General features: G+C 52.5%; 2 protein-coding genes across 6 annotated transcripts in view; one reads left to right on the forward strand and one right to left on the reverse strand.

Moving 5' to 3' along the window:
• Positions 1-4,111, forward strand: CUNH16orf92 (chromosome unknown C16orf92 homolog). Of its 2 annotated transcripts, XM_039884583.1 has the most exons (4): positions 2,399-3,289; positions 3,601-3,759; positions 3,848-3,935; positions 4,041-4,111. In XM_039884583.1, exons 1-4 carry the CDS (start codon positions 3,157-3,159, stop codon positions 4,060-4,062), a joined length of 402 nt encoding a protein of 133 aa, XP_039740517.1. In that variant the 5' UTR covers positions 2,399-3,156; the 3' UTR covers positions 4,063-4,111. The 2 variants fall into 2 exon arrangements, 1 of the variants encoding a protein (XP_039740517.1); XR_005657745.1 differs by lacking the exons at positions 2,399-3,289; positions 4,041-4,111 and adding exons at positions 1-164; positions 1,956-2,003 and having other exon boundaries at positions 3,601-3,960.
• The window catches only part of TLCD3B (TLC domain containing 3B), a 24,691-nt gene continuing 12,763 nt past the window's right edge, over positions 3,984-15,911 (reverse strand). The window contains exons 3-7 of one of the 4 annotated variants that reach the window (XM_039884575.1): positions 13,385-13,515; positions 9,106-9,189; positions 6,206-6,440; positions 5,669-5,764; positions 3,984-5,351 (exon numbers count right to left, since the gene is read on the reverse strand). In XM_039884575.1, coding sequence (XP_039740509.1) covers positions 5,064-5,351; positions 5,669-5,764; positions 6,206-6,440; positions 9,106-9,189; positions 13,385-13,515 — 834 coding nt within the window. In that variant the 3' untranslated portion in view covers positions 3,984-5,063. Of the gene's footprint in view, positions 5,352-5,668; positions 5,765-6,205; positions 6,441-9,105; positions 9,190-10,087; positions 10,217-10,925; positions 10,982-13,384; positions 13,516-15,911 lie in introns of those variants that run through there. The other 3 variants (XM_039884578.1, XM_039884577.1, XM_039884576.1) reach the window with 3 other exon arrangements.

Here is a 15,911-nt window from a genome sequence, read left to right on the forward strand (position 1 = left end):
CTCCACAATAAGAAAGGAAACAGGACTAGGAGATGCCATCCGGGACCACAGCTGGTGGGCATGGCGAGAGGCACACCTGACCTGCAGTGAGGAGATGGGCAAGCTGGACCAGAACCTTAGAGACCTGCATCCTCCTCAGCGCCCCCTAAAGAGCCTTGCTGAAGGTGAGAATGAGCTGGAGCTCAAGCCAGTTGCAGGGCAAAATGGACAGTGTTGAGCCCTGGTTTGTGAAGGAGCGGAAAGATTTTTCATCTATCCATTAAGTTGATAAATATTTATTGAATACCTACTGTATATTGTGGTGCTACGACTATGACCAAAATCAATGATCTCTGGCTTCACAGTCTTGTAGGGAGATAGACAATACACAGACAAGTTCCATGATCAGAGTGAGACTGATGCAGTGACTGGGGATGGTCACAAGGCGTGGGAGCTCAGGTGCCCTGTCCCAGAGGAGGTGTCATTTCAGCTGAGACCTGGCAGGCGAGGAGTTAGCCAGATCACGTGTGGAGCAAGAGTGTCCTAGGCAGAGGTGTGTGCCAAGGCTGGAGTATGCTGTGGAGGAGAGAGCCTGAGAAGAGCTGAGGAGGGTAGGTGGACAGGGCCGGACGAGAGACTTACAGGTCAGGGTAAGAAGTCCAGAATTCACACAAGAGCCATGGCAGGCCATTGGAGGGTTTTAAGTAGTGTATCTTCATTTTCTGGTTTGTTCTCACTGGGGGAAGAGTGAATGGAGATCAACCAGTTCACAGGCTGTCTCAATAAGCTGGGTGGGACATAGGGTTGGCTTGAAAGAGCAGGGTAGCACTGGAGGGGTGAGAAAGTGGATGGATTTGAGATTTATATTGGTCCTGCTAATGGGTTTGTCAGGAGATAGACAAGAAAGGATCTGAGATGATTCCTGGGCTTTCATGTTGAGCAGGGCATGAGACCATGAGACCATGTGCTGCAATGGAAAGCAGGAGTGGGTTTGGGGTAGGAGAATCATTTGGGGTCTATTGAGTTCAAGATGTTTTTGGACATACAGAGACATGAAGCAGAAAGTTGGGTAGAGAAGTCTGGAGCTCGGGGGAGAGGGCTGGGCTGGAAATATACATTTGTGAGTCATCAGCATATAGATGATATTTAAAGCCATGAGACTGGATGAGATCACCTAGGGAGAGAGAGTATAGATAGAAAAGAGAAGGTCCAAGACTGAGCTGTTTAGAGCAAATTGGTGAGCATGGCTCTGGAGCCTAGAGGCAAGCTCAGAATGCTGAGAGACAGAATGATCAGAGAAGTAACCATTACAGTTTTCAAGTTATGAAGTCATTGGTGGACTTGGCAAAGGTGGCTTCAGTGGAGTAATGAGGCCAAAACCAGGTCCGAAGGGGCTGAAAAATACATTCAAGGCTAAGGAACAGAGACAGCAAGTGTAGCCAGCCCTTTGGGGCTTATTCGTCTGTACTCTGATGATGTGCATCCATGAGTTCTTTCCCTGTGGGCCCCAAAGGCAGAGAGCGGGCCCTGGCAACTTCTATTTAAGCCACAAATGGAGCCCAGCACATAGTAGGAGCTCAATACATTTATTTAATAGTTGGATGAATAAATAAGTGGATAATTCACTGCTTGGGTCAAAATAGCTTTTTCTGGAAGAGAGAGCAGCTGTATTCTTTTGAGGTAACTGAGGAAACAGCAAAATCCACTCTAAAGGCTAAGGGCTTTGAACTCCTTCTTCTCCCAGCTAAACCCCAAGAGCAGCTGCACCCCAGGCTGGGGCCAGAGCCCTGGCCCAGAGCCAGGGATCAGATTGAGTCCCTGCTGCCCCCGTGACTCTGGGTAACTCACTTTCTCTTTCTCAGAAGAGACGAGTGTAGGGAGAAGAGGCCCGTATGAGCCAGTCCCACAGGAGGCTCCCAAAAAGTTAGTTTCCCTCCCTTTCTCCCCTTTTCTCTCTGCGCTTTTTTCTTATTTAGGAATCTGACCATGGCAAGTGCCTCGCAGTGTTGCTGTGATGAGAATGGGTGAGCAGTCCCTGAAGGCGGGTAAAATGAGGGGTGGGGATCCAGTGGAGGAAGGAGCCTCCATCCGCAGGGCAGAGGACACACTACAGACACATTGGACTCACGGGAAGTCATGGAACTGAGACTGCCAGAGGGTGCTGACCTGGCATCTGTGTAGTAAAACCAGGAGACCCTCAAGTGTCCTTGGGCTTGGGTAAAGCGGGACACATAGGTGATAGACAGGCCTTCCTGCCTATCAGAGGGGAACTAACTCTTTGAAGTGGAAGTAGCTGATGGGAAGTGACCAATAAGAGGAAATTAGGGAATAGAAAGGGGAAATGGGATGGCTCGGGGCGGGAGGGGGGGGAGGGGAACCCACCAAGAGAGGGGAGCCTACGAAAGCTCTTTGCATGACCAAAAGACCTGCTTTGAGAGATGGGCCCGGGGGCTTTCTCTGACAACCCGCATGCCTGCCATTCCCTGGCAATACCTTCTCCTGCAGCACCTGATGTAACCTGTGGGAAGAGGGCGGTGAAGAGCCTGGAGTTGGGGAGATGTGTCTCCCTGGGGCCAGAAGAGGGCAGGCAGGCATGGACACTGCTGCCACCTAGTGGGAAAATCCTGTTATTTCTTCTGGTTCCTAACACTAGGGTCATCCTCGGCTCAGCAATGAGATGCGGTTTTCAGATGGGGGAGACACTTGTGCTCTGAATTTGGAGATGCAAAGCCAGGGGGAGCCTCAGGGAGGAAAATGCACACCCCTGGGAAGTGTGCATTGCTGGTATTGCTTTGCCCATCTGTGCATTACATCTGTGTAACGAGAGCCGTAGTACCTACCTCATAGGGTGGTTGTGATGGTTAGGTGAGTCAACCTATGTACTCAGTATAGTAATAAGTGCCCAGTAAATGCTAAGTAGTTAATCTAAGGAATAACTGAAGATGTTCGGCCTTGCCCCTCCCCTCAAAAAAATTTGTGCCTTCTATACAAACGCAGCGTTCCTTAGCCCCACCAAGTTTCTCCTGTTTCTAAATCCTGGGGCTGCCACTGTTCAGCCCGAAGAATGAAAGAAAAGCTCTGGAGGTCCCAACCTCTCCCCTTCTGATTCCAGCAGGGTTGGGGGGAAAGGTTCCAGCTCCAGCACTTTTTCTCCCCTTACTCCAGTGTGTGATCAGAATGGCTCCAGGCTGTGACATCATAGAGCCCCCCCGCCACCCCCCGCCCCATCACAGAAGTGGAGGGGTCATGAGGCTGTGGCAGTGGGTGTGGCTGTGGCTGTGGCTGGTTGGGCTGGGGGCCATAGAAACAGGTGGGAAGTGGCCTGGGAGCAGCAGGAGGGAGGAAGGCAAGGGGGGAAAGGGTCAGTGCCCCCTTCAGCACTGGGAGGCCAAGCCTCCACCCCTTTGCCCTCCATGCTTCTCTCCATCCTCCCCATCCAGAATGGGCCTTCTCGTGGAGAGCTCAGCTGATTTGTGAGAAGTTCCTAGAACAAACTCAAGCCCGTCCATAGCCAAGCTAAGGCTCTGTGGCCTGGCAGGGCCCTGGGTCTGCCTCTGCCTCTTGGGGTAGGGGGCAGGAGTCTGCTTGGCTCTTGTCACAGACTTTGCTCTGGATCCCCAGCACCCAGCCAGGAGAATGCCAAGGTCTTGGCCTTGGGAGCAGAGTCTCCGCTCTTCATAGACAGACCTGACTTCTTTGATTACCCAGACTCAGACCAAGCCAGGCTCCTGGCCCTGGCCCAGTTTATTGGAGAGAAACCCATCAGCTTTGCTAACTCAGGTATGAACCAGCTTAAGAAGGGGCCTCCTCCTCACCAGGGGCTTGGAGACGAGTCCAGAGTCCCCATGTCCCCCTCCTTGTCCAGCAGGTTCCAACTCCAGGTTCTTCCATCACATCCTGGCGGGTGCTCTGATAGTGGCCGCCTTCTACCTCCTTTTCCAGTTCTGCACACACATGTAAGGCCTGCCCTCCCACCCCCAGCCCCACCCACCTCAGCCTCCCTTGGGAGAGGCTGAAGGACCCAGGGGTAGCTTTCCACCTCTGATGTCCATACCTCATAGGAGCTGCCAGAAAGGGGCCTAGGGCCACACGAGGGCCTTGGATGCTGCCCCGAGTGCCCAGACCCACCTTCTCTCCTGCTGATGAATAAAGGTCTTTGCTTTTTTCTTCCTTGACCACTCAGTGACCAGACAGGGGGTCCTGCTCTGTCCTGTGGTCATCTGTGCTTTCTATCCCAGCCTCTGCCCAGCCCCAAAGAACTGGGCTAAGAGGGCCATGATGGCGTTCACGCAGATCATCTTTATTAGCGGTCTGTAAAGCACCTCCCAGGGTCCCCCGACCCCAGACTGGAGGAAGCCTTGAGAGGTCTATAGCACCAGGGACATGCCAGGGCCCGAGGGCAAGATGTGCAGCCTAATGGGGAAGGGACCAGGTGCCCCCCATCTGCACTGGGAATTGCTCAGCACTGGGAAGGCTGGGGGATAGCAGCCACCTCCCTCCCCCCACCCCAACAAACTAATTTGAATTGGGGCAAATAAATTAAGATTCCGAAGGCTGGCCTCCCCTGGAGGAGGGCTGTAGGGGCGACCAGCACTGAGGGAGGCCCATGGGGATTAGTCAGGGTGTCCCCTTCCTCCCAGATGTGGGGAGCTGAGAGGAGTGTGCAGCAAGGGGGCTGGGATGGCCTTGGCAGCAGAGCCTCTTAGACTCCTGGTCTCCTTGAGTGTCTGTCAGTCTCCCCACGGCCCTCAAGCCCTAGGCAGATGGGAAGTGGTTCCCCTTCATTCTCCAGGGACCCACGGTTGTGATAGAAGGGGGTATGCAGGAAGGGGTTCACTACCCTCAGCTCAAGCACGGTGGAGAGAAGAGGGTCCCCTCGCCCTGTCTTCCACTTCACCTGGTCCCGCCACTCAGCCCCTGAGGGGGATCTGTCCCCACCCCTTCGGAGTCCATCTGTCAGTCCTGGGGCTGTCAGGGCAAAAGGCCCCTGGCTCCCAACCCCCACCCAGCGGCCCCACAGCCCTGTCCCCGCGGTGATAGGGGTGGGACTTGGGGACGGGTGGGGAGGGTCCCTTGGCCCCCCCTCAGTCCTGGGTCTGACAAGGAGAGGGCGGCGGGGAGCTCCGGGGCCGGAAGAGGCGGCAGGCCCCGCGGCAGATGAGGAAGAACCAGTAGAGCTGGGGGGCGAGCAGCAGCGCGGCGCCCAGGTTGACATGGGCCGGGATGGCGAGGGGCACAGCGAGCAGCGGCAGGCCTGCGTGCCGCCCGTAGGCCCAGTACAGGTAGGGGAAGAGCAGCACCCGGCAGCAGAGGAAGCTGAGCAGCATCAGGGCCCCGTTCACCTTGTGCAGCAGCGTGTGCTGCTGCTTGTACTGCCGCGGGGACGGGAAGAGGGAGCGGGACAGAGAGCGAGGGCGGAGTGAGGGGCAGCAGGGCGTGCGCCTCCGCCCCTGGCCACGCCCCTGCCCCGCCCGTGGGCCCCGCCCCTCCGCCCACCTCCCTGCCTTCCTCACTCAGAGCAGGGGCCAGGCTAAAGGCCCCAGCGCCCGCCTCCCCTCTACCCCAGCCTGTAGTCGCTCCCAGACATGACACTTCGCCTGTCCTTTAAAGAATTCTTGCAGGTCCCTGAAAGTGCCTGCCCTTCCCATGCCCTCCGGTCAGGCTCATATGCCCTCAGGTATCCTCTCACCTGGATGAGGATCTTGCCAAGGCAGACGAAGGGTGTGCTCACCTCCGCCATCAGCAAGCAGCCTAGAAAGAAATCTCCTTTGCCCTGACGCCACACCTGAGAGGAGAGCAAGAAAACAGCCTGGGCTCACCCTGGATTCCTGGGCAGCGCCCGCTCTCCTGCTCTCCCCTCAGTCACTTTTGGAGATACTTTGAAAGTCTGAACATGAACACAGTAGCAAAGCTGGGAGCATGACCTCACTGTATCCCTCCAGCATCCTGCAGGTAAGATTGTATGCCTTATATTACAGATGAGGAAACTGAGTCTCAGAGACACGTAACAGCAGCTCTGAAGCATCACAGCCGGGCATGGCCCAGCCAGGCCAGGCCTACCCCAGACCCTTTTGCTGTGTGGGGCTGGTCTGGTGCTCAGTAAATCCTCCGTGGGGGCCTTCCATCCTGGGCCTACCCTACAGACCTGGACCCAGGGCTCCCCAGGCTTCTGCTGTGCTGGCATGAGCAGGACATGGGGGCCCTGGCTGTCAGCACCCCTACTCACCACCGACAGCGGGAAGCACACGAGCACCATAACGGCATGGTGGAGCACCATGAGGAACTCCTTGTGCAGGTAGCCTCGCGCCACAGCCCAGGTGCTGCCCGGGGCTCTGGCCCCCCCTTCGTCACTTCCGTGCCCCTTGACCTGGTGCTTGTGCCAGTGACAGAGGAACATGGCGTAGATGTCATAGATGAAGTAGGGCACTGCAAATTGCGTGTAGGCAGAGGAAAGCCAGTGTCTGTTGGGCAGAGAGAAGGGCGTCAGGAGGAAAGGAGATGGACCGAGCAGCCGCGAGGTGCCGGGGTCAGTGCTGGATGCATCACGTGAGTCAGATCTCAAGTGATGTTCACAGCAACCCTGAGAGGGAAGTGGGCTCTCAAGTTACACGATGGAACCCCAGGTTAGAGGGTGAGAAACTTGCCCAAAGTTATGCAATCACGCAGCTGGTGAGTAGTAGTGATGGGATTCAAACCCAGACTGTCTGACCCCAAAACCCACCCATTTTTCATATTCATGTATTCATTCCCTCCCCTCCCTGCAATTTGGGGGGTGGGGGAGGGGGGAGGAGAAAAGACAGCACAGACCAAAGGGCAGAGATAGAGTGAGAAAACAAGCTTAAGCAAGGTATGAGAGACAGCTGAGGTTAGGACAAATTGAAGCAGAAGGGCTGAGCGTGGTGGGGAGAGAGCATACCAGCTAACTTTGACTAGTTACATACTATGTTATTCTAATATTCTAAAATCTTTTACATGCATAAACTTATTTACTCACCCACGAATACCCTATAAGAAATAGTATAGTTATCCCCATTTTACAGAGAAGGAAGCTGAGAGGCTAGGTAAGCTGGCCAAAGAATAAACATGAGAAGTCTGGCTCCATAGCCTCCACTCTCAGCCCCACTGTCCCTTGGAAGATTCGAGACAAGTGTCAGAGACAGGCTTCGTTGGGGAGTTGGTGGTGCTGTCAGTGCTGCTTGTTCTGCCTGAATGTGGCCCAATCTCTCTCTCTCTTTTTTTCTCAGGTACAGTCCAGCACTAAGGAGAAAAAGATGAGGAAAAGGAGCCAAGAGCAGAGAAAGTTCTGTGTACTTTGAGAGTGAACAAAAATGAAAAGTGCATGAATATGCAACATTGCATTTTTTTCCTGCTCGAGTCAGCACATTGAGTGAGCCCTTTCACTTAAATCCTCTGAGGTAGAGGTGGGAGGGCAAAGAGGCAGGCCTCGGGGAACTCACCCAGCTAGTAAGTGAGAAACAAAAGCAAAGTCATCCAAGAAGGGACACGGAAAAAGGGCTGAGACCAAATGCGGGGAGCTGCTGAAGGAGGGAGTGAGACCTGGAGCGGAGGCCAAGAAGTTGGCTGGGGGTAGACTGGGGTGAGCTGGACGCAGAATGCAAGCCCTGGGGGAAGTCTGACCTGGAAAAGGACAGGCAGGCCATGCTAGCAGGAGTGATTTCAGGAAAAGAGAAGCCGAGACCCATGCTGGAGCATTTGACCAGGACAGAGAGACAGAGAAGAGGGAGCAAGGGCCCAGGTTAGAGACAGAGGGCAAGAAAGTGGAAAGGGGTCTAACAGCCCCAGAGAAATTAAAGCAGGAATGGCCAGGAAAGCCGGCTGCAACACACATGGTAAGAATCGGGACTCCTGGCTTTAGGGGGACCAGGACCACCTACCAGGCCCTGGGCTGCAATGTGAAGGGTTAAAACCAGACCCACCCTCTGAGCAATTAGGTGCTCAGAAGTAGGAACAGCTGTTGCCCCTAGATTAACCCTGATCCTCTTCACCCACCTGAGGATTAAAAGAGGGGAGGGAGAACAGAGCTGGAGGGGAGGAGGCGTAAGAGTTGGAAGGTGACCTCTGCAAGAAGGCAGGAGGAAATATGTGGGGGTCCAGGCTCGTTTTGGACCCAGGGGTGGGGAAGAAGAGGAGCGGGCAAGAGGAAGCCAAGTCATGGGGGTGGGGTCTAAAGAAAGAGTTAAGTACCCACAATGTGAGAACCAGACTGCTCTAGGCATTTGGCACACACAACTCAATTCCTTCTCACAGCTGCCCTTCCAGGCAGCAATGAACCTTAGTCCACAGATGAGGGAGCTCGTCTGTAGGGGAAGAGGGGGTGTCTCAGTGCAGGATCATCCACACAGTGTCCCTTGGGTTCAACGGCCACCATAGAAGAGGAGCAGGGCCAGAAGTTAAGTAAGGGTGTCAACGGCACCCTTACAGGCAACTCTGCTGCAGTCCATGGGTCATCTAAAGCTCTCCCGTCAAGTGAACACGGATGAGGGCCTCTTTCCTCAGTCCCCTCCTCCTGCCCCAACTTCCCAGGCTTCCTGGGCTTTTTATAGAGCACCTGGGTGGCACCTTGCAGGTGCAGCCAGTGCCAAAATTTTGGCTCTGCACATGGCTGGGACACACACACACACACACACACACACACACACACATCACTAGTGGCCTTGTCTGTGTCATCTCTCTCCTCTCATCTCCCTTGTGCATGGGGCTGGAGCCGGACACCTGGATTCTGGGAGGAGGTGAGAGGTGAGCCCAGTGTAAGGAAGAAGGCACCCCAGTTCGGAGCTGGTTGGGAATTGGGTCTGAGGGGTGTAAGGGTGGGAAGAGGTAAGGGAGGAAACAACATTCAGAACCTACTATGATACAAGAGGCCAGGAAACCCAAGAGCTGCTTTGAGAATCCCGTTCGGTCCCCAGTCCTTCTCCTGCTGGTTCTGACCTTTAAGGACAGGACTCAGATAAATTTATCCCTGGGTGTTGAGTTGCAGTTAACTTACTCAGGCCTGAGTGAAGGACTTGCAGGCCACTGAAGGGGTCCCCTAGGAGATCTCAGGGGTCACACATACACACACACAAGCTGCTGGGACTTAGGCAAAGGTGGTCTCATGGCACTTACTGGTCATCAATGATGTGCTTGCAGGAGGTGGAGACGATGTAGCCAGCTGTGGAGGCCATGACGGCTTGGACAGAGGACACTAGCCTGGGGAGGAAGAGGGAGCAGTGGTAGGGGGAGGAGACACACCCCTCTGTTTCTCTTTACTGTCCAGTTACTGTGCTTTGGACTCAGTCACTTCTCAGGACACTCTCTGCCCATTCTGTCCCAAGGCTGCCTTGCCCAGGGCTCACCCCCTCCACCTCAGGCTCCTGGACTTGCCCAGCGGCCACCACTCTGCGCCCCATTCTTTGCTGCTGGCTTCCTTCTCTCAGCTGCGGACACTGAGTGCCTTCCTCTCAGGAGGACACCAGGGAGGTCATCCTGAGGTGAGACGATGCTGAGAATGTGTGGCTGACAACAACGCCCCTTCCCGGGGAGGGGCGGGGAAGAAACAGCACAGGGTGGCAGGGGGAAGCCCTGGGCCTGTTCTTGCACCACTCAGCTGCCCAGTCATCCCGCTGGTCATCAACTAGCCCCTCAGTGAGCCCACATTCCCCCGGCCACTATATGCTGTCGTCTCCTTAACTGCCACCATGCTCCCTTCGCCAACTCGAGCGAATTATTCTGGGGTTGTACAGAGTTCTACCTTTTACTCCTCTGTCCCTTGTCCCCCCAAACACATGCCTTGAATAATGCACAGCTCTCTGCCCCTTGCCTTGTTCCCTAACACCTTATAGGAATGTTTTAGTCACATACTGGTCCTGTTTTGGAGGGTGGGAGGGTGAATGGGGAAAGGAAAGAAAAGCAGTCTGAATATGAGTAGACCAGATGGCTGGGTTTGGATGAGGTCTCTTGGGAGAGAGTAAGGCAGTAAGGAGGGAAGGAAGCTTGGAGGTAAAGCCTACTGACCACTTCAGGAGCCCCCAGACCCCACCGGACCAAGAGTCCATCCCCAGAGAGCCTGGAAAGGGGAAGGGGGCTGAGGGGAAGCGATGCAGTTTACCTGGCTGAGACAATGACCGCGTCAGCCTCCTCCCAGCGCAGCTGGGGCAGCCGCTGGAGCGTGTTCTTGGAGAGGAGGAAGAGTCCGGGGAACACCACCCCCCCAGCCACCATTGGGGTCAGCATGGTGGCTCAGGCCTCGGACAGGGAGAAATATTATTGTTTTATGCATTGGTGGTGCAGTCGAGCCGAAGGAGTCAGGAGGAGGTTGACGCAGCCTCAGAGAGAGAGATGGTTATAGCGCACAAAAGGAGAAAAAAGGAAGGAAAGCGATGCTAGCAGGAAGCCCGGACCAGATAGCCGCCGGGACAGGAGCGAAAGAAGACGTAAGGTTGATGTGGACCAGAAAAGAGGAGGATCCGGGTGACAGGATATGAGAGAGCTCACCAAGAGGAGTGAAGAGACGAGGAGGAGACCGTGTGAGAGGACGGAGTATGAGAGGCAATGTATGGGGACGCGATTTGTGTAGAGGAGATGAAGACATCTATGCGCAAGGCGTGGGAGGGGAAATACGTGGAGGCTGGGAGGCCTGAGGGAGGCGGGGTGGGGGGGCAGGGGTGGGACTGTGGTACCAGCCCTGGGAGGGAGGGGGACAGGGTGGGAGGGAAAGGAGACAGAGGAGTGGCCGGGCAAGTGGTCAGCGGTCAGCACCGCTCTCCCGCCTCTCGCTGCTGCCACAGTCGCTGCTGCCACAGTCCCCGCTGCCTGGCACAAATGCTGCATGGGGCATTATAGGGAGTCCGTGCCCAGCCCCTGCCCCCTTGGTGGGGAGGGGGAGGGGAGGGAGAGTCACCAGCTTGGGGAGGGTGGAGGAGGGGTGGGGAAATGATGGCACCGACCAGACACCAAGAAACCGGACCTGCAGCAGCGTCTTCCCATGCAGCTCTGAGCCACAGCAGTGGCTGCGACAGAGATGGGGGGAGCAGAGAGAGAGAGAGAGGGAGGCCCTTAAAGAGACAGCAGCGGTGGCACAGGGGGCTGCTGGGGACAAGGGCCAGGGCAGGGGAGGCTTTCCTATTGGGGAAGAAGGTGGCTCAGGACTTCTTGGCCAACGGGGAGGAGACTCTGAGTCCCCCCCTGTTTCCCACCAGCGTTTTGCTAACACCTGCCATTTCCTCCTCTTCAGTGTCTCCCAACACGTGTCCTTCAGTAGCCCGATGGGGGCTCCCAACTAAGGGGTGTCCACTCCAGCAGCGGGGAGAGAGGACTCCCTGGAGGAAGGGGGAGAAGCGAGTGCATCTTGCCATCTCCTCACAGGAGAAGGAAGAGCCGAAGGAATGAGTAGGAATAAAAACACCCTAACACAGCTTCCTTCAGACTCAGAGGCCCCCAAGCCTTCACCCCAGTGGGAAACTCTAGGTGTGTGTGTGGCGCTCTAGGTCCCGACTCTGCTGCACACTGTCCCACGATCTTGTCTAACTGTTGTGACATCACTGAGGTAATGGCACCTGTCCCTTTTTTACAGGTCAAGACCTGGTCCCCAGGTCTTCAGTGACCTGCCAAGGACACATATTTAAGGAGAGGCAGGATCCCTCTCATACGAGGTGTCAGAGTGGCTGCAGGGTTTGAAGAGGGTGGGGAGAAGCTGCTTCTCAGAAAACCCGCCTCAAGCCCAAGGGTGCCTGTGCCTCTGTCCTTCAGCCTCCTGGCTTTTCTTGGCCTCCCCTAAGCACCTGTCACTCTCGTTTTCTCCAGGTTTACTATGCTCCTGGCTCCCCTTCCTCTGCGACTTCATAGAACAGCCATTTCTGAGTGGGAAAGGACCCAAGGATTGGCTGGTTCACGCCCCTCATTCAACCGTAAGGAAACTGAGGCCCAGTGACTTGGCCAGGGTCACGCTGCAGGTCAGAAGACCAGTCAGAACCAGACGGGCCTTTGCCGTGGCGCTGCTTCTAACTCTTTCGTGCTGCTTTCCCATCCTGAACCAATAGTCCTGTGGACTTCTGCATGACATGGGACCTGCTACCCAAACCTTGGGTTTCCAGGCCTGCCCTAAGATACGCCTTAGTTAACCCTACAATTTGCTTTTGCCTGTCCAAAGCCCAGTTCCATCACCTCCTCAAAGTCAAGGGACTGGAATTTGCAGTTGCATGCTGCCCTCTAGTGGCCTACTGCAGGAACAGACCCTGAGAGGTATTTGGCCTTGGGCAGAAGGAGTCGGGGACAATTTTAGAGACGACAGTCTCTAAATAGCTTCCTGACCTCAGGGCTTCACTTAAGGGGAAGAGGGACCCAACTTCCTAGTTACACATTGGGCATGGGGCGAGATGATTTATGTTCATTCTTATTTAATCTTTCCCGTTGGTAGTATGCTTGTTTTACAAGAAACTGAGGCTTAGAGATTATTTAAAAAAAGAAAGAAAGAAAAGAAAAAAACTTGCCCAAGATAACACAGCTATGAGAATTGGCAAAGCTGGATTTCAAACCGATATTTGCATAATTCCAAAGCCAAGATGAGCAAAGCTAGAGAAAGGCACAGAGTTGGGGTGCGGTGGGAGGGCGGGGGTAGGAGGGTGATGTCAGGCCACCACGATGCTGCATTGAGGACCTGGCTTCACTTTGGATGATGTGGGTTAAAATAGACAGTTTTTTTCTTCCAAGAACTCACCAAAAATCCCAGGTAAATTCTGCCCTTTTGCCCTCTTTCTCTCCTACCTAAGGTTTGATGATAGTTCACATGTATGTTAAGCTTGTCAAATAGGTCATAAATTTGCAGCACAGGGCCTAATACAGCCTACAAACATGTTTTTTGTGGGGGTTTTTTTGGCCAGTTTGGTGTTGCCAGTATAGTATTTTCTTAAATTCTAAGTGATTTGTCAGTGTATGAAAATCAGGAGATTTCACCTAAAAGCCCAATTTCTTTTAAGAAAGAATAAAAAAAATCAGACGATGTTGAATCCACATTCTAACTCCATAATGTTTGGCTGGAGCTGAGCAGCTGCTGCCCTCATTCAATAGGATAAACACAAGTCCTCCAGCTTAGGAAGTCCCCATGGAGCCTACATCCCCTGGAGTTTGCAAACTCTACTTTATAAACACGAATTCCCCTGACCCTCACATCTCCATGAAGAATGGAAGGGGGGCATTCTTATTAAACCATTTACAAATGAGGGCTTTGAAGTTCAGAGATGCTGCAAAAGATCCCACAGCCAGTGTCTTTTGACTCTTGGATCCCCTACCCTCCTCCCCATTAAACACACTCTGTGCTTCTGCTCTCACCACTAACTCTTCCTGAAAGTAGGAGATCAGCTCTACCAGCCCCGGCCCCCGGAAGGATGCCCTCACCCTGTCCTCTTACTTGGATGCCACCAGAACAGCCTCCGGTCTCTCCATCTGCAGGTTGGAGTGATTCTGCAGGCCCCGGCAGAGGAGAGCAAAGATCAACGGGAAGAAGATGCAGCCCAGTACAAAGAGCAGGGGCATGCCTGTCTAGGGTAGAGAAAATGAGAAAAAGACTGCTGTGAGAACACCTCAGCACAGTGTCCTTCAGACACAGAGAACCCCTTAACCCCAATTACTCAATGACCCATGGGATCCATTCATCTGTAACCATCAAAAGCCACCAGGCATAGCTTTTCCCTGATATCTTTGGGATCATATTGTACTTTAAATATCCCTCATACAGGGCAACTTCATGGTATCTTTTTAAAAAGATAATGGATAATGGTATAAATATTTTTAAAATACCTGTTATTAACCCAGTTCCAACAATTTCATTTTCCCTCTAACCCCTGAAGCTGGTTGGTCTACACCTCCCAGTCCATCTCGCACCTTAAAATTCCTTCTCTTTCTTCTTCGACCCTGATGATGTGCCTGCTCTTCCTTAATTCCACTCCATCCCATCTTCTGCCCACCCCCACCCAAAGCTCTTTTTGGTTCCTCTCCTTTCTGCTCCGAGGGGCAAAGTGGAGGCTAGAGAGGGAAGTTGGTTCTTATCAGCATCCAGAACTTGGAAAAAGGAGGCGGGGTGTTCAAATTGTAAAGTTATTTGAAATTTAAAACCACAAAGCATTATCCTCTTAAAAAAGAGAGAGAGAGAACCCTGAAAACATATATTTACATGTAAATTATTTTTGTCCAGAAAAGCCGCCCCTCCCGTCCCCTTCAGGGAGGGGCGGAATGAGGAAGACCCAGAACGGATGTAAGGAGTCGGAGCCTGCCATCCTGCACTCTTTAAGCATCTTTGGGGTGACCGCCTCAAGATACCAGGAAGGTGTCAAACTGCAGAGGCACGAGGCCTAGACAGCTCTCCTGAGGCAGTTGGCGGCGGCGGGAACATCGCCCACCCATTGGTGGACTGGCAGAGGGTTTGGGTTATGCCATCCTCCCATTGGCCAACCTCTTGACACATGTGCCCTATCATAAGTTCCCTGGCAGAAGGTGGGGGTGAAGGGCGGGACCGGCTATTGCGGAATTGGCCAATTAGAATTTGTTGACGGCTTGATGGACAGCTGCGTTTCAGGGGCGGAGCTGAAGGAGGGGAATGGAAGAGGAAGGGCGGAGATAATAAGTGTTAGTAGTTGTTGCTTTAAAAGGCAGTATAGGATAACAGTTTAGACGGCAGTTTCTAGGGTGGGACCATCCGGGCTTCAAATTCTCTGCGGATAATAAAAGAAACATTCTGTATGGCTCCACTTGGATGAAATTCAAAACTGGCAAAATGTTTTTGGTGAAGAATCGAAACAGCTTTTAAGTTGAGGAAGGGTTTTGACTGAGAGGAGACCCCCGGGCAGCCTTCTGAGCCCAAGAAAAAAGAATGTCCTTATACTGATCACGGTTGTATACACATGTAAAGTTCTCAAGGCATACTCTTAAGATTTGTGCACATAGAATTTAAAAAATGTTAAACAAATGTAGGCTTTTTCATACGGTGGGCCAATCTCTGTGGGCCTCAATTCATCTGTGAAGTTGGGAAAATAATAATACCAGCTCATTAAATGCTATTTAACTAGCATGTACTGTGGGCCAAACACAGCTCTGAGGGCTTAAAAACATTAAGCCATTTTCTCAAAACAACATAGTGGGTAGGGATTATTGTGGTATCCATTTTACAGATGAGAAAACAGAGGCATGGAGAGGTTTGGTACTTTGTCCACAGTTATACAGTCAAGAAGTATATGAGGTAGAATTTTTTTCCCATTTTTTCTCCCATCCCACCAATACATAGAGAACATGTTGGTCTCTATAATACTTAGCAGATATAGAAAACTCATACATTCATTTTCCTAAAGAGAATGAATTTAAAAAAGAATAAGAAGAAGAAAAAAGAAGACATCGAATACAGTTTAGACATATCAGCCACATTTGAAGAGCTTATCTCTACTATTAGTTCTTACTTTCTTAGCTACTTCATTTTTCCCCTTCTGGATAGACCTCTGAAAATTAAATTAAAGGTTAAATTAAAGATTGTTGAAGATGAGGCCTCTAGTTGCCTAATCAGTATCCATTCTCATCACCTTTATTATTTTGTTGGGGACAGAAATGTGCCTATTTTAAAAAACTATATTTCTCAACCTCCCTTACAATTAGAGGTTTGGTCAATATGATGTAAGCAGAAGTCTATGTGGAGTTATGAGGAAAGCTCCTTTTTAAAAGGGAGTCAATGCAGTCACAGAGGAATATAGATGTTGTTTAAACATATGAAAAGATACAGAACCGAGGTTTGAAACCAGGCATCCTGTCTGGAGTCTGCCCTGTTACCTTCCCAGATCTTTCTCAGGCTCATTGTGAGGATTAAATAAAAATAATGTGTATAAACTAGTTTGCACAGGGTTCTGGGCCTGTTAGCTACTGTTGTTGTGAGCAGCTGCAGTATACAAGGCACT

Source organism: Pteropus medius, unplaced genomic scaffold, assembly GCF_902729225.1.
Source record: "Pteropus medius unplaced genomic scaffold, Ma_sr-lr_union100, whole genome shotgun sequence".
Taxonomy (NCBI): domain Eukaryota; kingdom Metazoa; phylum Chordata; class Mammalia; order Chiroptera; family Pteropodidae; genus Pteropus; species Pteropus medius.

Coding starts and splice junctions, on each gene's coding strand:
- CUNH16orf92 (XM_039884583.1), top strand. CDS start 3,157: ATGGCTCCAGGCTGTGACATCATAGAGCCCCCCCGCCACCCCCCGCCC. Junction 3,290..3,600: donor GCTGGGGGCCATAGAAACAG/GTGGGAAGTGGC, acceptor CTGGATCCCCAG/CACCCAGCCAGGAGAATGCC. Junction 3,760..3,847: donor CATCAGCTTTGCTAACTCAG/GTATGAACCAGC, acceptor CTTGTCCAGCAG/GTTCCAACTCCAGGTTCTTC.